Here is a 21,329-nt window from a genome sequence, read left to right as displayed (position 1 = left end):
TGAATTTTCTACTAGTTGGATATTTAGCTGGAATCGGGCGTGCTGACAAGTGTAAACCTTGTGCATCTTATGAAAATATGAATTTTTTTTCAATATCAAGGAATTATAAAAATATTGCAATTTTTTGGCTGCTCATTTTATGAAAAGCCACCTAGTGGTCAAACCAAAAATGTTGACCTATTGTATACAGCTGCGATTTTTTAAAAATACTTCCGGTAACGAAAATGGTTGTTTCTGAAAACAAGCCTATTGAGTATCGTCGAATACGCCCGAAATCCGGGGATAGAACCAATTCCAGACTTTGCTGTACGCATTTGAAAAATATCCTAAATATAGGATAGCTGGCACTTTCTGGGATTGAGTAAAATCCTAAATTTAGGATCGTTGGCAGTCAAAGTGTTAATTGTATAATGATTTGCGATCGTTATTTCATGATTGTTCAACAGTGACATCGCAAAGCAGAATGACATCGTGTACTAAATCGGAACTATTCATGTACTGAAATGCAGGGTGTGTACTATACATGGGTACAGGGTTTTTCCCAGAATTTGCATGCTATTTTAGGGGTGCGTATTATACATGGGGGCGTACTATACTTGGAAAATTACGGGTTCACCTAAAGGGTTGTTGGTTTGCTCTGATAAGCATCAGTACATTTTGCAAAGTAAATAAGTTATTAATTGATAATTATGCTTTTGAACCGTATGGTCATGAAGGTTGTGAGGATGACGAAATCGTGGGTACGCCGCATATCCACAATAATTACAAGCATATCTAGTGTCCTCTGGTTCGGCGCTAATGTGTCAAATACCATCGTACAACCCCCTCCCCCCCCCCCCCATTTCAACCTGTCCCTATCAATTCTTCCTCCAGGGTACGCCTATGGACAGTGGACACTGATGTTAATTGAGCGTTACAGAACTGCCTTCATTCTACTTTGCTACAAACGTTTTGCGATAACGATGGATCCGCTACATTACAATGTTTGTTTACGCGTTGTCTGGCAATGAACCGCAATGAGCCCAAAACTGAACAATCACAGATTTTCAGAGGCTGGTAGAATGCGTCGAACGCCGTAATCCTCCGAATGATTAAGATGCTAAGTATATCATCCGACATGCATCCACAAACCGCTTAACCAACAGGAAATGACATCCCTGTTCCGATTTCTCATTACAATACCACATGCGAGCAATACAAAATAATAGCGTCAATCATTTCCGACGAGCTGTAAACTTCATGAAGGATACGTCAAACACCGTTCAAATAAAAGCAGTCGAAACTATGCGAGTAAGGCACACAGGTAGAGAGTAGTGAGGAAATCAGGTTGTGAGCAATCTGAAAAGTATGAAGTGATTTGCAGAGGTTACCAGTAGTTTAGTCGTTTTATTTTATGGGATATTAAAGCACGTATCACCTACTGGCACTACTTACTCAATTATGTTTTAGCTAGTTCCACTATTTTTGAAAAAAAATCTACTTACTCTTTAGTCTTGGATTTTGTAAATTAGAAAGCAATTCTGGGATATGTTATGTTTCCGTTACGTATACAAGTGAAATTGCCATAACGAAATATTCGGGTACCACGTATACTGAATATATTTCCGAAAATCGCACCCATTTCCAGTGGCAATATTTCTATTGTGTAGGTCAGGGACGGGCAACATACGGCCCGCGACGTGATTTTGAGCGGACCGCAGACAGTTTTCAGTCTTACGTGATAATATGGCCCGAGGTCACAATCTGCGCCAATTCTCCACTACTTACTTACTATACGTCAAATTATTGTGACTGTAGATTATTCTTGGTTTTTCTGGACACAAATAAATATTGATTGTTAGATCCTCTTTAGCTACTTCTTTTCCTTGTGTCCTACATGCAGCCAGAGTTCAAAGAACCTGTTCACAAATCTGATCGACCACAGACGTCTGATTGACTTCAACAGCTATTGAAGTACATTACGTGATTAAATTCATTTAATACTGTATTGGTGCCTACGCTTCAAACTTGAAGTTTACATTAAATACGGTTAATCCTTGTACGGATGGATAAATACGCGTTTAATGTATCGATTCAGGAATCTGGCCGGCCAAGTACTTCATTTTCTCATATCCGGCCCGCCGACTGGAGAAGTTGAACGCACCACGCATAGGTCGTGATAGAAACATCTTGTAATTTCAAAAGTAGATACTAATATAGTTTGTAACGCATGACCAAACCTACGTTTTGAAACTACTTACGTGAGAACTTTTCAAATCTGCATGTTCTACTACCAGCTGCAGTAATTTTGACGTGTCTTGGGAAAAGCAATTTGTACTTGAGTATAAAATCACGACATTGCCACCATTCAGCTTGAGCACCAAGGGAACAGGAAACGATGGGTAGCCTACTTTGACCGCCTCTGGTTAATGATTGTGGACTGCTTTCGATAACTTTGTGACAAATTTATCTGTGCTGTGCGTAAATACAGTTAGCTAGATATAATTTGTGGTAATACGCAGGTCACTTCTGCCAGCTATACCCATCGCAGTTTTCTAATCTATATCCTAATTTATTATCCGACCCATACCTAATTGGAGTGGAAATGGAAAAGATAAGTCGCAATAGTACTCAAGCACGCGATTGAATAAGTAGATTGTGACGAGGAGCTACAGACTTATGTCTGTCAATCGTCGGGGCAACATTGTCTACATTCTTAGCACCCAGGGACCACCCCTGATTATATGGTGTGAATATACACCCATGGCATAGGAAACCAGATCCTACCTCAGAACTTATACACCGCGGTATAAATCGAGTACAACATTTTGATACAAATTATACTTGCGAACAGGAGCGCAGTTACTCAAATCCAGTGACTAGTGGAATGAAAATTCACTTCAAATACAAATCCTCTAAGACTCTCAGGAGACCATACCTCAAGATAGATCGAGGAATATTCCAAAAACAAATACAAATTCACGCATAATTACACTTTTCCAGCTACTACACAACCTTTATTTGGATAGAAAGACTGTCGGTTGGGCCAGTGTCAGTATCAGTTTACAAATATTTTCATCATTTCATAACACCACAAAACTGCGACCATTAGGCTATTGCTTCGTAATCGGTGTAACAGGATTCCGGTGGTAATTTAGAATACCTCGATAATGAATGTCCTTCCAATCGACGGGAAAAATTACCGATTTCCGCCAAGTACGTTATGAACTTTGTACCTCTACGTTGTACTGTACGAATGTTATTATTGTACGTTCCACGCGACCTATATCGGAGTTCAGCGTTCGCATAGCGAGTAGACTGCAAACATCTTTCGCTGGTTCAGATATTATTGATTTGCAAATATAGGTCCATATTCGTTGGAACTTCAATATAGGAGCGTATGCGTGCCCGGGGTGCTAATATTGAGTCGGCTTAGAAATTTACACAGCGGCGTACGCTACCTACCCAATTGATAATGTTCCAAGACGTAATTGAAGCCGAGAAAGAACCCTGGTGTGCAGATGTATTTAACAGAAAGTTGAGGCAAGTACTCCCAGCCTGAGAGTTACAATATTAATGAGGAACGATAAAATGGACTTATTTTGACATGAGCAGCGCAAACGTTATGTGAATTTGACGCCACATTCCTTCACTACGTCGGTGTGCTGGCGATGTCATTCAATATATGAAAATTATTTGCCCAAACCGAATATTTTCTGGAATCGCAGATTACAGCCTGAGATGAGTGGCTGCAGGGCGTACGATAACTTATCGTAGGCCCCGGTGGCTGTACGAAATATTACCGCGCCAAGTTTGCGCCAGCAATTTGTAACAAACACAACGAGATCAGATCGTGACATCGGTTTCCGGACGAGTTTGAGTGCTTTGCTCACGCCTGCACAATTAGTGAAGTAGTATACTTGGTGGAATAGTTAAATGCTTATTCGCGAGATCACTATGGCAAGCGTTGGAATCTCGGTTTGCGCAACCGGCAAAAACGCAATTCGCCATTGCCTGACTATCTGCGCAATTGTCGTAGTAATGTCGCGAGCAAAACTAGAAAACCAAAAATTGTGTAAGAATTCAAAACCCTGAATAGCGCACAGTCCGGTACCTAGTGAGTACTTTTTTAGCGATAGGGAACAGTATGCATAGCCGCTTTCGTTTTCAATTACTATCGTCAAATAGGTTCGTCAAGTTTATGAGGAACTGAGCATAGGATTGCCGCAGACAACGGCAACGTCGTGACTAGTAAGTTGGTGATCACGCGATATTTAGATAGTTATTTCTTGCAGACACGATTGACTGGATTGTAACGCGATGCGTGCGCTCTGCGTCTCGTGACAGTTCATAACTATAACGGGAAATGAATGTACGGTGCACGCTGCTCTGAAAGTGTTTTCCTGTAGCAGGAGCAGCTAGCCGATGGCAGATCTTCCAAGATAAAAGTATATAGGCTCTCGTAATTTCGTCGGCCTTGTAGAAGTCGACGCTATTGCGGATTTCCACAAGAATACGTTTTCATGTAGCCTTTCAATGAAGTTTAGTTATCACCTGGCATGTACGAGAATTTACAGTAAAATCCGGAACTAGGTTTGAAATTGACATGTTAAACTTGGTCGGGCATCCAGAATTGGTGTAACAGTCGGACTTCGCAACAGCTGCGAAAATATGATGAATTCGAGTATATATATGAATAGTATATAGTGTAGATAGCGATAGGGTCGCGGACCAAATACATGAGTTTACAAAGTGCTTTGATTGTTGGTAATATCATCGATGATTTCCGCTTGTCGACACGCTACGTTACGTCGTCAGCAACATCGGGACTTCTTGCCTATGTGAATTTTAATTGCGAGTAGTCGTAATGCCGTAAATGTCTGCTATGTTGCAATTACAACTAACGGTGGCATGTCAAAGTTACTTCAAGTAGGAGTCGAAACTGGATTTTATGAGAAGTTAGCAGTTTGAAGAAGTAGATCGGGACGAGGCATTGGAAATCGCCGGAAAAATCTTCAAGGCTAACGCAGAATGACAAATGGCGATGGAATTAGGTTCCATTTTTGAAGATATGATGTGGAGTTGGCCCTTGAGTAAGCAGTACTAATAGACTAAACCATTTGAATACCTCAAAAAAAAAATTCGTTAGTAAACAGCTCAGGATATTAATGTATCTATTGTATGACATAATAGGGTAGGCCTATAATGCCATGACAGGATATGTCCTGAAAAGAAATGACATCAATGGATCACACTTTGGTCACACAAATACGCCAAGGACAAATTCCATAACTGAAGGTTGTACGTTCGATTACATATTGTTCAATGTCACTCAATTGTATATATTTGCAGTCGCGTGATCATGGCTAGACGAGTCAACGTTTTTATTTGCATTAGCTCAATAACACTCGTAGCTCGAGAGCATGAGTAATTGTAGATTTTATTGTGTTCCTATCAGAGGTGATCAGAAAGGAAGTATTTCCACTTTCTTGGAGTACTCAAGTAGGTTTTGCCGACATTCACATTACACAACTAACTCAAATGGTAATGCTTTTAGACTACTAATTAACCAGCTGAGCGATCAATACAATGCATTACTTTTACGATTGGAATTGCCATAAGTACCGCGTGAAATGCCCCTGTATCCTAGTTAACACACATCTTTTCGAAGATTCTACCTATTTGAAGTGTCATCAGCCATTTTGTGAAGACGCACCCCGTTAATTTTAAAGCAGCCAACCCCTGTTAACTGTTGTAAGTATGATACTACGCGACCAAATCTACTTATTGAAACTAGTTACTTGATTAGTGTTCAGACCCTTCACTTTTTACTTCATTTGAAGTAGTTTTGATATCCCTTGATAATTACTACAGCGTTACTTCTACCTCCACTCAAGTAGCAAGTAAAACTGACTACTGTTCTGTAACCAACTCTGTTTTTTGTTTGTTCACTTGAAATGTAATTGACCGTACAGCATGTGGTTTCAAGAGAGCACTTCGAGACAACTTAGTAGCTGGAGGTGCCATAAGCGTACATGTCACACGACAGGTGTAATGATTCCGCATGAAATTCAGTGAATCCAACGTATCTCAATAGAAAAACCTCCATTATTTTGCAGTGGAAGCTATAAAAAATGACAGATTCAACAACTCAACCAAACAGAGACACGTGGGTGAAGCGAGATGATTCCATCGTGGGTTCATCTTACAACGTAACAGACAGTCAGTCTAGTCTCCTCCCAGTCGAAAAGCAACCCACTCACACTGAACCCCAAGATCCCGACACAATACACGACTTGCCAAAGTGGAAACGGTACGCTGGAGTTGCGATTCTCACGTACATCAACCTACTCAACTACATCGACAGATACACAATCGCTGGAGTGTTAATGGACATCACACAGAACTTTCACATCGACAACGCTCAAGCAGGGCTACTACAAACCGTGTTCATCATCAGCTACATGCTGGTAGCCCCAATATTCGGTTACCTGGGCGATAGGTTTAACCGTATCTGGATTATGGCCGGAGGCATGCTGGTGTGGTCAGGGTTTACCCTACTCTCGTCATTTATTCAAAGTCCTGATCGTTTTCTGCTATTTCTGTTAACCCGAGCTCTTGTTGGTATTGGAGAAGCATCATACGCTACAATCGCACCGACTCTAATTGGAGATATGTTCGTCGGGCCGAAAAGAACACAGATGTTATCCGTGTTTTACTTTGCTATCCCGATCGGAGGTGGTTTGGGGTACATCATAGGCGCCGCAGTAGCAGAAGCGCTAGGAGGATGGCAATGGGCGTTACGTGTGACTCCAGTGTTTGGAGTGATCGGTGTTTTCCTGTTATTATTTGTGTGCCCAAATCCAGTGCGTGGCGCGAGTGAAACTTCAAGTCGTGGTGCGAATGTGGGAGTTCGACACTCTTACCTTGAAGACCTTCGTTACCTTACCGGAAATATGTCATTCATTTGGGTCACTCTTGGGTTTACCTTCTCGTCGTTTGTGATCGGATCTCTCACTCTTTGGGGTCCCACTTACATCGCGAATTCACAAATCGCCACCGGGGCTCTGCCTGCGTGCCAAGGCAACGCTTGCCAAAACGCTAACATCAGTTTAATCTTTGGAGTTATTACTTGCGTCGCAGGATTTGCCGGTGTCGGAATCGGTGCTGAAACAGCGCGGCGTTGGAAAATACATGGGAAACTTAATGCGGACGCTCTCGTGTGCGCGTATGGTTTACTTGTGGGATCGCCGTTACTGTTTTTTGGTGTGGAATACGCAAAATCACACTTGACAGTGGCGTGGATTTTAATATTTTTTGCTGATCTCTCACTGTGTGTGACTTGGACTCTCATAAGTGACATGACTTTGTACGTGACACAGCCTAACAGAAGGTCCACCGCGAACGCAGTTCAACTTCTAATTGGGCACTTATTCGGCGATGCCGGAAGCCCGTATCTACTCGGATTAATGGCCGATGCCATTGCGGCTGACATGCCCGATACTTATACTACTAAGTATGCGTCCATGAAAATGTCGATGTATGTAACGTTATTTGCATGCGTAATAGGAGCTGTGGCCTTTTTCGTGGCATCGTTTTATGTTGTCGAGGACAAAAAGAAGGTAGACGATTTTTTGAATAACCTTGAATTATCAGAAGACAATGCTGATTCGGGGTCATCAGGAACGGATCCGCCAAGTGATCAAGTTGGTGATATCCGAAATAGTGAAAACGCAACTGTACAAAATTAAGGTGCTTCATAGTGATCCAATGTTCTTTATGGAGAAACAGCATTATCAAATGTGTTATACCAGCACAGCTGGTCTGATGGTTATGATTTAAGACCAGTCGCACTACTACGCTACTCGGCAAAACTACTTCGGATTTTCTGGATTTTCTGAAGTAGAAAGTCGATTTACGGTATGTTTCTGTCACATTTGTGACTGAGATTGTCATGAAACCATGCGACATCGTCCCTGTATCACCATAGCTGCTGTATTTCTTTTCGGAAATTGGCCCTATTTGCTGTGCCATTGGCAGCGAATATGCATCTTGCAAAAAGGTTCTTCGATTGCTCAAACAAATCCACTCTACTTTTTGAAACTACTTATTTCAGTACTTTTCAGTTCAGTTTACTGTTTCCATTGGAAGTAGTTCGAGATTTTATAGAAAATGCTACTTCTAATTGTAGAAATTACAGCATTACTTCTACTTCTACTTGAGTACCAACGATAACAACTTTGACCATATCGTGGTATAGGAATGCTGATGCTAAATTTATGGTGTTGATTGTACTTCCAGTTGAGTACCAATTCCGACTACTTTGACCACCTCTGGATACCTGCACTGTGCAATAGCATAGGCCTATCTACAGCCAGATGCGCACTATCAAATGTCAAAAATTTAATCGAGACAATGGCACTTAATGATTATTATTAAAAGAGATAGTACAGGCTTATTAGATCTTTGTTTAATCAACAGATTTACGTGCTTTCCATCAACTTTTGACAATACCACAAATGTCCGGTTTTCTGTGCCTTATTGTTACCTTATTAGACTTCACTTACAATATTTCAGCCTTTTCTGCTAGCTAATTTAAAAATATTGAAATTTAGTGAAGTAATGAACGAAATATGCAAATCTCTATGACGTTAATACCAATATATTTTAAATTTCCAATTTACCGTATAATATCGTGCAGCTTTTCGTATTTTCCTTCATTAAATGCTTCTGCCGTTGCCTTGACAAGTATACCTCGATCTTGTCCAATAGCATCGTTAGGAGGCTTCACCAACTGGAAGAAAGATATTTCGCTTGACATCAAGATGCTAATCGTCAGATTATATTTTTATCCGAACATGACACACACAATGTCCAATGCGATGTAATCAACAGATAGAAGGATGCCAATTACTGTTGCAGTTACGGTCTCTTAAACAGGCATCTACGTCAGCCTATAGTGCCCGATGCTGCAGTTCTTTCTTCAATGTGTGTCTATATTCCGCGGCTAACCTCCATGGCGGAATCGAACCTGAGCCGCCCGGGCGGTAGGCGCTTATCGTCACCACTGCGTTATCTCTCCTATCTATAATAGCCGGGCGCGAGAAAACCAACCTGATAAATTTCCTCAATGGCTTGAGCTTGCTTATCTACATTTTTTCCTGGGTCGATGCCTTCTGTATTGTGCGGAGCCAGTCTGCGAACGATGTTTCCCATATTCACCGCAATGTACGCACGTACAGCTCAAAAGATTTCGTTGATGATCGTTATGTAAACGCTGAAGTTAGGACACTCCATGAAATCTAGGTCAAAACATGTTATGCTGCAGTAGGCCTACTGCAAAATAGAATATGGGTTTGGTAGCAAACTTATTTGGCGCTACATTGATGTATACAACACATGGGAATTTCTCAGCTATCCTCGTTCAGTCGTTGCCCATTTACAGCGAGCCACACGAGAACACATCCTATCAGCCAACGCTGAGGCTGAGATATACCACAGTTCAGTTTACTGTGCAGTCGATTGTAATATCATCATACTGTAAACCAGGGGGCGGCAAGCGGCAACAACCTACTGTCAGCTACATAGCTCTGATCCGCGAGCACCTGTAGCATTTGCATTGGAATTTCTCATTTTCAAGATTTATTGTTTATTTTCAAGGTAAGAGCATCAACCCTATCCACATGTCCATTGCCGCCGGACATACGTAAACAATGCTCTAAAAAATTCTAGAAATGTTTGAATTGAATGTAATATAATGTGATTTACGTCAGTACTTCAGGGATCATAAACATCAATATCAGATTACTTTGAGTGATTTAGCTCATTTTTTTAGACTCGTCGCCAATGTATATATCCCAATGAAGACAGAAAATACAAGAGAATTGAAAGAGCAAGAAATAGTCTGAGAAAACATCCGAATGATCAAGATCAAACACTGTTACATCGGGCATAAGTACTAGCAATACCAGAAGGCGAAGGTGGGTGCTAGATTTATAGATCGTAATTTATCATTTATCCACCCACTTAAAAATTATTCCGTCTAAACACGCGCGTATAAGGAGGTCGAACCCTGCCGTACAGAAGAACACCTCTCGCCTACGGCGTAGCTATAGTTATGGGACGCTGAAACACCTTTAAATTTATCGGGAGCTCACGACATGAATCGTGATATATCAATCATAGCCTTGATAAAGGCTATGATGTCAATTTGCCTGGTTTCATACTGATACGACAAATGCATGAAAATAAAAAAAACACTGATAAGGAATTGGTGTGGGTGTAGAGATGATACATACATGGATTTATTGAGAGTATAAAAACAGGACTTGTCACCAAAGAGGATTATGGATTTCCATATGACGTAATACCATAGCCGTTCCAAAGGCTATGGTAATAGTTTTAAAGATTTGGTGGCCCGTATTTTGATTCATCAATTTTCCAAATTAGGATCGGTGCATCAAATGTCTAATACCGAGCGAGATAGTGTAATGGTTATGCGTCCGGCTTCTCGAGCGGTAGGTCGTGGGTTCGATCCCCGGCCGGGTCATACCAAAGACTCGAAAATTGGCATCCGCAGCTATCCTGCTAGGCGCTCAGCAATTACGGATAGCATGGAGGAGAAAAAAACGGGGGCGCAGACTAGATGACCTCATGGGGCTGTATCGCAACTCCGTCGTCAAAGCATCTCGATGGTGCAGGCGAAAAAGAATATCATATCTATCAATCTCTCTCTCTAATAACTTCATCTCTTTCTCTGACTTTGAATTAATCTGAGTCTTCATCGGACATGGATAACATATTCGAATTCGAGATTTATTTGGACCATGATGCAAAGTTCAGATCTCGAATTGAACTTCTCATAATAACAAATTTCGTGATAATTTGCAATCAGAAAATGAATAAATGCAGTTTTCCATGATAAATGGCTTCGTATTTTCAAGTTTATTGTTTCTGGACCTCTATCGATCTCCACACAAATTCTTTAGATTGCCGTTAGGAGGCAGTAAAGTGTCATTTGCAAAACGAATTCATGGAGGAGGGTTGGTTCGATTATGTTCACAATAAGAGCAATTCTGTTCACAATAAGAGCAGTCTCATGTTCACAATAAGAGCAGTCATGTTCACAATAAGAGCAGTCTCATGTTCACAATAAGAGCAGTCGTTGTATTATTCACAATAACATCAGTCGCAGCACCACCATATCCCCCGGACACGATGTCCGAGTTAGGGCTGGGCACAATGATTCGAGTACTCGAATCTGAATCGAGCATTAATTTTAATGAATCGAGTCGAGTAGTAAAAGTCGATTTTTTCGAGTACTGAAATTATACGTTCCTCGCCACTGAAAGGTAATTTGTCAATGAGAATTATAATTCCGATACTAATTTCCTCCGTGGATGCCTTGAAACCTTGATTGGACGTATCGCAGCATACGAAACAGATAGTGCAAGCTACTAAAGTTACAGAAAATAACACATTTCCAAAATTATGATCATCCCGCAACATTGATACAAAGTGCAAAGAAATCCGTATGGTTGAAAAATACCGGGGTATCTGTAATGTGACGGAATACAGGCATCATATTATTTGTGGTAGCATATAAAGTGCTCAGTTGATCTTTGACATATGACATTCTGTTATGACGTCATAATGACTGATACTCGAATAATCGACTCGACTCGAAGCCTATTACGTTATTCAGAATCGAATCACTCAGGTACTCGATTTTGCCCAGCCCTAGTCCGAGTGGCAACATAGTCCGAACACAACCCAGACATGATGTCCGAACACCCCCAGACACGATGTCCGAGTCTCAACGCAGTTCGAACACACTCCTGACATGATGCCCGAACACCCCCAGACACGATGTCCGAGTGTCAACGCCGTCCGAACACACCCCAGACACGATGTCCGAACGCCCCCCCCCCAGACACACCCCAGACATGATGTCCGAACACCCCCCAGACATCCTCATCCATACACGATGTCCGAACTCACCACGCCCTAGACATGATGTCCGAGTGTCAACGCAGTCCGATCACACCCCAGACACGATGTCCGACCCCCCCCCCCCGCAGACACGACTTAACTTGACTCTGTGTATCAAAATGTAAATTGACTCGTGACTCAAAGCTAATTTTTTTGAGTCAACTTCGAGTCATCAATCTATCGGTCTCGACTGGGTCGCTGTACCTGTACGCACGTACTTTACGTACGTACATCGTGTTTGGGGGTGTTCGGGCATCGTGTCAGGAGTGTGTTCAGACTGCGTTGACACCCGGACATCGTGTCTGGGGGTGTTCGGATATCATGTCTGGGTGGTGTTCGGACTATGTTGCCTCTCGGACATCGTGTCCGGGGGATATGGTGATGCTGCGACTGATATTATTGTGAATACAACGACTGCTCTTATTGTGAACATGAGACTGTTCTTATTGTGAACATGACTGCTCTTATTGTGAACATGAGACTGTTCTTATTGTGAACATAACTGCTCTTATTGTGAACATGAGACTGTTCTTATTGTGAACATGACTGCTCTTATTGTGAACATGAGACTGTTCTTATTGTGAACATGACTGCTCTTATTGTGAACATGAGACTGCTCTTATTGTGAACATGACTGCTCTTATTGTGAACATGAGACTGTTCTTATTGTGAACATGACTGCTCTTATTGTGAACATGAGACTGCTCTTATTGTGAACATGACTGCTCTTATTGTGAACATGAGACTGTTCTTATTGTGAACATGACTGCTCTTATTGTGAACATGAGACTGTTCTTATTGTGAACATGACTGCTCTTATTGTGAACATGAGACTGCTCTTATTGTGAACATGACTGCTCTTATTGTGAACATGAGACTGTTCTTATTGTGAACATGAGACTGTTCTTATTGTGAACATGACTGCTCTTATTGTGAACATAGGACTGTTCTTATTGTGAACATGACTGCTCTTATTGTGAACATGAGACTGCTCTTATTGTGAACATGGCTGATCTTATTGTATTATCATGTCTGGGGTATCTTCGGACTGCATTGACACTCTGGACATCATGTCTGGGGGTGTTTGGATATCATGACTGAGGTGTGTCCACACTGCGTTGCCAATCGGAAATCATGTTCGGACATCATGTCCCGGCCTGTGTTCAAATATCAAGTCTAGGGTGTGTTCATAAAATCATGTTTGGGGTGTCTTCGGACTGCGTTGACACTCGGACATCATGTCTGGGGCGTGGCGAGTTCGGACATCGTGTCTTGACGATGTCTGGGGGGTGTTCGGACCTCATGTCTGGGGTGTGTCTGGGGGGGGGGCGTTCGGACATCGTGTCTGGGATGTGTTCGGACTGCGTTGACATTCGGACATCGTGTCTAGGGGTGTTCGGGCATCATGTCAGGAGTGTGTTCGAACTGCGTTGACACTAGGACATCGTGTCTGGGGGTGTTCGGACATCATGTCTGGGTTGTGTTCGGACTATGTTGCCACTCGGACATCGTGTCAGGGGGATATGATGGTGCTGCGACTGATGTTATTGTGAATACAACGACTGCTCTTATTGTGAACATGAGACTGCTCTTATTGTGAACATGACTGCTCTTATTGTGAACATGAGACTGCTCTTATTGTGAACAGAATTGCTCTTATTGTGAACATAATCGAACCAACCCTGTAGAATTCATGACGTTCGGCGCGTCGGCGTCCAGGATTTTCGAAGCGATTAAGCTATAAGCATGGCCTGCATGGGTTGTTGTTTTTGCTGATACTCTTCCAGGTTCAGGAAAAGGTTGTGTGATTTCAGTTACGGTGTCTGGTTCGTTGCAACCAATGTCGGGTTTGGACCATTCTTAGACATAATATTAGACTCATAGAGTTGTTTACATGTAAGTACGATTAGTCGAGTACCGTACTAGTCTATCTTAAATCTTATCTATACTTACCGGTAACCCCATAATATAATATCAGGGTCGGAGTAGTCAGACTCATATATAGGTGCTGCATCAAGGACGAGTTCCAGTATGCTCCAAATCTCATTGTCCACTTCCTGTTGAAAATCAAATAAAATGGAATACCGTTGAAATTTAGGTATATTAGCTGTGACCCAGAGTGAGTACGGTCGCAACAGCATGCGCAACGTCACGCGAGCATTTACATCTGATGACGCCGATTAATGAATTATCCTGACGTCACAAAGCTATATACCAGAGTCCAGATCCAAAATAAGCCGCTTGCGCTTTACAATGAACGCAAGCAAGTGTGGCATTTGCGCAGCAGTGAATATACGACTTAACCCTAGCCCAGCGTATACCAGGTCTATTTTAGCACATTGTGTCGTTTAATAAGTAATTCATTATCAATTCAGATCGAAAAATGTTTCCGTCACGTGGATGAAAATTTCCTATCACGGGAGAAATCCGTCTGTCACGCACAACCTGTTGTCGAAAGCAACCACCGATTCCAGTCTGGGCTGTGACTTGACTCGAGCGAAATCTATAAATAGTAAATCTGAAATTGACTTGCGACTTGTTACTTTTGTAGGTTTACGTTACAACAACTCTTCCCTTAAGTGCAATCGCATTATCCTGTACTGTAACTGTAGCTATAATACAAAAATATTTCAAATCATATATCCCTACTTACTATACTATTCATTTTATATCAGAAATTGTTTCATGACCTACACACGATCCATCCTCTTGTGTCATGTAAAATTTGAATTCAATGTTTGAGTTTTTGCGTTGATAAATTAACTCTCTCTCTCTCTCTCATTAACAGCAGTGTAAGTCAATCGCTTGATACGCAATTCAAAAGTTTGACATGCCGCCTATAATACAGCCTTCTCCAGTGGGAGCGGACGAATCCGGAATTAGGGTTCAGGGGGACGTACCAGAGCCAACCGAGCAAGATGCGTCCGCTTCGAAACCAATCATCGGAATTATCTACCCTCCTCCCGAAGTCCGCAACATCGTCGACAAAACAGCCAGCTTCGTAGCAAGAAACGGCCCCGAATTCGAGGCTAGAATTCGCCAAAACGAAGCCAACAACTCAAAATTTAACTTTCTCGGACCGACCGACCCTTATCACGCGTACTACCGACACAAAGTCAAAGAATTTCTGGAGGGTAAAGGTCAAGAGCCAGCCGCGCCAAAAGCACCGTTGAAAGGGGCTGTGAAACCGACCGTGCAAGCAGTACAAGACCAGTTTATCCCAAAAGACCCGCCAGCGCCTTACGAATTCATGGCAGAACCGCCATCCATCTCAGCATACGATTTGGACGTGGTACGCTTGACCGCGCAATTCGTAGCTAGAAACGGACGTAACTTCCTGACACAGTTGATGCAGAAGGAAACGAAAAATTACCAATTCGATTTCCTACGCCCGCAGCACTCGCTTTTTAACTATTTCACAAAGCTCGTGGAGCAGTACACAAAAATCCTGATTCCACCCAAAAACTTGATGGCAAAACTGAGGATCGAAGGCGAAAACCCGAAAAAAATTCTCGACGATGTCCAGTATTGTGTCGAATGGACCAGGCACGAGGATAGGATAAAGGCTCGTGAGAAAGAAGCTGTAGAAAAAGAGAGACTAGCGTACTCTCAAATCGACTGGCACGACTTTGTGGTAGTGGAGACTGTTGATTTTCAGCAGCACGAAATTGGTAATTTCCCAACCCCGGTCACGATAAGTGACTTGGGCGCTCGGCTAATCCAGCAAGAAAGATATGAGAAATATGGCGAAGTACCGCCTGACAGATCACAAACAGACAACACAAAATCAGGACGTAAAGACAGTGATAGTGACAGCGATGTGGAAGAACACGCGTCTAGAGAGGCACCGGCACCGCAACCAGAACAACGTCAATTAGTGGATATGGACATGGAAGAAAGCTCTGATGAGGAAGAACCAGAAAAACCGCCTTTACCCCCTGCGGCGGGTGATGTAATAATCCGTCGTTATGACCCAAAACGTCGTCAAGGCACAGCCCCGGCCACAAGCGACGAGGGCAAGTACATGATATCGCCCTTAACGGGCGAGCGTATTCACGCCGAAAAATTCCAGGAGCACATGAGATACGGCCTGCTCGATCCCAACTGGAAAGAGCAGCGTAAGCGTCAAATCGCAGAGAAGCAGCAAGGGGAGGAAGTATTCCAAGGAGGTACCGATATCGAGCACGCTCTTAAAGGTCTCGCAGAGAGGCGTACTGATATTTTCGGTGTTGAAGAAACGGCGATTGGTAAAAAAGTGGGGGAAGAGGACCCGTCACTGTCCGACAAGGTCATGTGGGATGGACATTCAGGCAGTGCTGAAAGTGCCCAGCGTAAAGCGACTCAAGGAATTACGGTCGATGACCAGATTGAAGCCATTAAAAAAGCGCAAGGATTGATTGTGGATGACAGTCTGGAGAAGATTGGCCCTGCACCGACTTCGAGTAAGTCTAGTGTACCTGCCCCGGTCCCAGCGCCAATACAGCGCGTACAAAAAGAACCGGTCAAAGTACTGTCCCAGGTGCAAGTCCAGCCTGTCCGGCAGCAACAAGTGCTCACAGTAGTCCGGCCCGTTATCAACGTCGTCCACCAGCCTAGACCGGTGGTGGTGGTACAGCAGCCTATGACTGTAGTCCAGCAACAGCCGCAAGTGGTCCAAATGCAGCAGCAACCGATGATGGTTCCGAACCCGATCATGCACCAGATTAGACTGCCAGGACGGCCATACATGGGCATGGACGAAGGGCCGGCTAATAAGAGACAGCGTACAGAGGCGACTTTGATACCTGAGAACGATTTCCTGGCTAGAAACCGAGGTCCGGTCGTGTTCAAGGTTATATGCCCGACTGCGGACCGCGCCGATTGGACGTTGACCGGGCAGACTTTGACTTTCACACTGCCGTTGACGGATGAGATATCGGTGATCAAAGCAAAGATACATGATGCTACAGGCATGCCGGGAGGAAAACAGAAGCTGCAGCTTGATGGGTTGTTCATGAAGGATTCAAACTCTCTGGCTTACTATAACATCACCGGCGCATCCGTTATCAACCTGCAGGTTAAGGAGCGCGGTGGTAGGAAGAAATGATTTGTGAGAGTGAGATTCTGGGGATATCTGATGATGGATTTTGCGGCCCGTGGCTGAAATCGAGAGCTTGCATTCCGTTATTTGACGGCGCAATCATACAATATTTTAATAAAACATGGAGGATCGTGTGTTTGTTCGGTATCGGATGGTTACAATGAACTTGATAGTAGCAGGCAGAGTCAGGTGTTATACCAATAATTTTTCTTTTACTGAGAATTCGAGCGCATGTCAAACTTTTTCCTGCTGATACTCTGAATACATTATTTCATTTGTCAATTGCATACTAGGCGCTTGTTCATTGCTAGACGAAGTGATACATCAAATTTTGTAATTTGTAACATATTGGAGTGTAGCCTTGTACTGAAATAACACATCATAGGCTACTTCTGATGGTCCATGTCATTGGTCATGCAGGCACATATCAAAGTTAGTCTGTGACGCTCTGTTTTTGTCTGCTATTTCAGACTACATCGGGGCTTGTTGAAATTATCGTTTTTTACTTACAATTCCATTAAATAGTATATTCATATTGAAATGAACCCGAATATTTTCGGCTGACACTCGTCAGGGGTAATCGTCAGCAACTTACAATTCCAGTATTTTTGAATGCTTTGGAAATTATTACTCTACTTGAGTAGTTGTATTGCAATTAGGGCCGTGTTGTGACGAGAGTATTTGTGTTCTATGGCACTGAAGAAAACATGCAAAGCTGCACCTACCACGATGGACGCAGTGAGTGATTGTGTAATACCCTGTTTCATTTTGTCTCAAGAAATAAACTGACTATTTTACCCAGCGAATTGGGTTGCCATGATTAATAAATTTTAATCTGACGAATAACACTCTCCCAGATATGTTAACTTTATGATCTCCGTAACTCAATTCTTGATAAACATGTGGATGCAATATTTCCAATTTTAAATGATACAAGTTCCAGATTCGAGTTCTAGCAATAGTTTATCCATTAAAAGCTGATCTGATCGATGAGACATGTACCGTAATCCCGCGAGCAGTCATTTATTCAATCAAAGCACATACAATCCCTCACACTCACATACATATAGAATCACATGACTTGATCATATCCGAAACCTTGAGTTCCAAAACATACGAGGTAGCAGAGAACCGGGTGATTGATTGCTTCTACCTTTGTAGGATGTCTCTGATTTCATCATTGCGAAAACATGCCCAAAATAAGGTATTCCCATTTAGTTGAGCAAAACACGCACCGCTCATTATTGAATGCTATTCTCTCATCTCGAAGTCTGTCCTGGACATTCAAGGGCAATGCTGTAAACCTCTGGTGTGCACATATAGTCATAGGCGAGTATTTTTCTTCGGCACCACGATCGGAGGACAGTATGACACCAGTATGTTGTCTTGGTGAATGGTGACAGGTTCGATGATATCTGACTTTAGCAATTTGTTTGGCTGCTCGGTCAAACTACCAGGCTATTCAATAACAACTCTACAAGGTATCTTCAGGCAGAAGAGTATAGCGTTGACCTTCAGCTTAATATAGTACTGTCCTTTCATTTACCCCACTCCTCTACTAAAGACCTCAAGGAAAGTCATCATGATGCCATCTGTCTTCCCAAGCCAGGTTGTTACTGCACAGGCGACTGCACGGCTGTTGACTCTGCCCGGCTCATGTTGCAGTAATGCAGTAGCTCAATATTTAATGCATCTGGTAGCTATGCCTAAGAGCAGTTTTAGCGTGAATGTAGCGAATTTGCACTCTTTCCACAATGAAGTTATCCGGCCATAGTCCAGAGTCATATTCACGTAGACAAGGGTGGAATGTTCTACACTAGGGTGGAGTGAAAAATGGAAAATTTTGAATTTCAAAACGGACACTTGATATGTGGTGCCAAATTAAAAAAAAAAATTTCCATAATAATATTGGGCTCGTGCACCCTCTAGTGGTCGTGCAATTGCACCTAACGAGCCAAAAATAGCAAATTTCGCTATATATTGATGACCACTTCCGCTAGAAAGCTGATTTTGGGCTCAAAAGATGCGGAAGCAACAAGTTTCTATCTCACTTCCACAGAACTTTGTCTTAAAAATGCACAGAAAAAAAGTTACGAGCAAATTATTGATTTTTAGACCATTTTTCGGTAAAATTAGGCACTGTAGCAGTGGTACGAGGCCAAAAGCGTGTAGTGATAGATCTTATGACTGACAACTCCATATTGGAAACACATAAATTGCTAAACGATATTGAAAACACCAAAACATCAATTCTATATTGAAAAAAGATATATTTCGAAGATTGTTTCACTACCAGAGTATTAGTCTGCACAAACTTTGAAATCTTGTTTCGTATTAAAGGATTTCATCAGTTTTCGAGACTTCAGTTTTTCGTCTGATTAAGCCATCTCTACGTTTAAATCCCGACACATGGGCAGATGCTTGGTCACCACTTTAACGTCTCTTTCCACTGCCTGGTTGTGCCAAGGATGTTTGAGGTGATGACCTTAGATTTTCCACCTCGAGATATGGCGAGTTTTTGATTTCTGGTGGCTGTTCCACATCTTTTGATTCAAGTCGACAATTTAGTGGTATGATTTGGCCTTGATGTTTATAATTGGGATTTTAAACAATCTGATTCTAGTGTCAACGTTGTTTTCCGGTTTCGTTTCATTAACATATCCTCATTAAAAGTCGCTAATTGGAATCTTGTATTCTGTTTGATCTGCTGATAGCTGTAATCTTGCAAATCTTCCAAGGCCTTCATCATCATCACTGAGCATTCCCAAAAAACATTATCCGGATGTGCAAAATATGCTTTTCGTTGTAGCAAAGGTAGTGCAAGGTTGCGAATTCGTGTAACAGAAAGCTTTGTAATATGGGAAACTATGTTGCACAAGTTTTTAGCACCATCAACAATGGAATTGTGCCTTTTTATTTCAAACCATGACGGAAATTAAAACTCCATGCAGAATTGAGCAAGATAATTCAGATTGCTCTGTCGCACATAGAAACTCAAAATTTGGCATGTTCTATGTGCGACAGAGTCATCCATCAGGCAATCTGAACTATCTTACTCAGTTCTGCATGGAGGTTTATTTTCCGTCATGGTTTGAAATAAAAAGGCGCAATTCCATTGTTGATGGTGCCAGAAACTTCTGCAACATAGTTACCCATATTACAAAAGCTTTCTGATACACGAATTCGTAACCTTGCACTATCTTTGCTACAACGAAAGGCATGTTTTGCACTTCCGGGAATGCTCGGTGATGATGATGAAGGCCTCAGAAGACTTGCAAGACTACAACTATGAGCAGATCAAACAGAATACCAGATTCCAATTGGCGACTTTGAAGGAGGATATGTTAATGAACGGAAAACTAAAAACACGTTGACACTAGAATCAGATTGTTCAAAATCCCAGTTCAAAATCCCAATTCTAAACATCAAGGCCAAATCATACCACCAAACTGTCAACTTGCATATAAAAGATGTGGAACATCCACCAGCAATCAAAAACTTTTCATATCTCGAGCTGGAAAATCTAAGGTCATCGCCATTAAGGATCAATCATCCTTGGCACAACCAGGCAGTGGAAAGAGATGTTAAAGTGGTGACCGAAGCATATGGCCATTGCCCATGTATGGCGATTTGAACGTAGAGATGGCCTCATCGGACAAAAACTGAAATCTCGAAAGCAGATGAAATCCTTTAATACGAAACAAGATTTTAAGATTTGTGCATACTAATACTCTGGTAGTGAAACCATCTTCGAAATATATCTTTTTTCAAGTTTGAATCGATGTTTTTGTGTTTTCAACATGGATTCGCAATTTATGTGTTTCCAATATGGAGTTGTCAGTCATAAGATCTATCACTACACGCTTTTGGCCTCGTACCACTGCTACAGTGCCTAATTTTACCGAAAAATGGTCTAAAAATCAATAATTTGCTCGTAACTTTTTTTCTGTACATTTTTAAGACAAAAGTTCTGTGGAAGTGAGATAGAAACTTGTTGCTTCCGCATCTTTTGAGCCCAAAATCAGCTTTCTAGCGGAAGCGGTCAGCAATATATCGAGAAATTTGCTATTTTTATCTTGTTAGGTGCAATTGCACGACCACTAGAGGGTGCACGAGCCCAAAATTATTATTATTTTTTTTAAATTTGGCACCACATATCAAGTGTCCGTTTTGAAATTCAAAATTTTCCATTTTTCACTCCACCCTATTCTGCACTCTCCATGGTCATCAGACACTTTTTCAGAATATACCATTGCACTGTGCAGCGACCGGATCCATA

The 21,329-nt window shown here is 42.1% G+C and overlaps 2 protein-coding genes and 1 pseudogene across 3 annotated transcripts in view; 2 read left to right on the top strand and 1 right to left on the bottom strand.

Annotated features, from left to right (window-relative positions):
- LOC145457575 (transient receptor potential cation channel subfamily V member 6-like) overlaps window positions 1–21,329 on the bottom strand; it is a 343,103-nt gene that overhangs the window by 25,164 nt on the left and 296,610 nt on the right. Inside the window, exons 1-2 of one of the 2 annotated variants that reach the window (XM_080335799.1) lie at window positions 9,094–9,342; window positions 8,664–8,773 (exon numbers count right to left, since the gene is read on the bottom strand). The exons of the other annotated variant lie outside the window; for it this stretch is intronic. Of the exons in view, the coding sequence (XP_080191925.1) occupies window positions 8,664–8,773; window positions 9,094–9,195 (212 nt within the window). The 5' untranslated portion in view covers window positions 9,196–9,342. Of the gene's footprint in view, window positions 1–8,663; window positions 8,774–9,093; window positions 9,343–21,329 lie in introns of those variants that run through there. 2 annotated transcript variants of the gene reach the window in all.
- LOC145457637 (protein spinster homolog 3 pseudogene) lies at window positions 6,099–8,727 on the top strand (annotated as a pseudogene).
- LOC145434423 (splicing factor 3A subunit 1-like) lies at window positions 14,728–17,184 on the top strand. Its single transcript, XM_080311773.1, has one exon. It carries the CDS (start codon window positions 14,801–14,803, stop codon window positions 17,054–17,056), a length of 2,256 nt encoding a protein of 751 aa, XP_080167899.1. The 5' UTR covers window positions 14,728–14,800; the 3' UTR covers window positions 17,057–17,184.

This window comes from Botryllus schlosseri, chromosome 2 (assembly GCF_051294905.1).
Source record: "Botryllus schlosseri isolate E-star chromosome 2, Bs_hap1, whole genome shotgun sequence".
Classification (NCBI taxonomy): domain Eukaryota; kingdom Metazoa; phylum Chordata; class Ascidiacea; order Stolidobranchia; family Styelidae; genus Botryllus; species Botryllus schlosseri.
The sequence above is the reverse complement of the archived record's forward strand: the minus strand, read 5'-3'. Positions and strand labels throughout refer to the sequence as shown.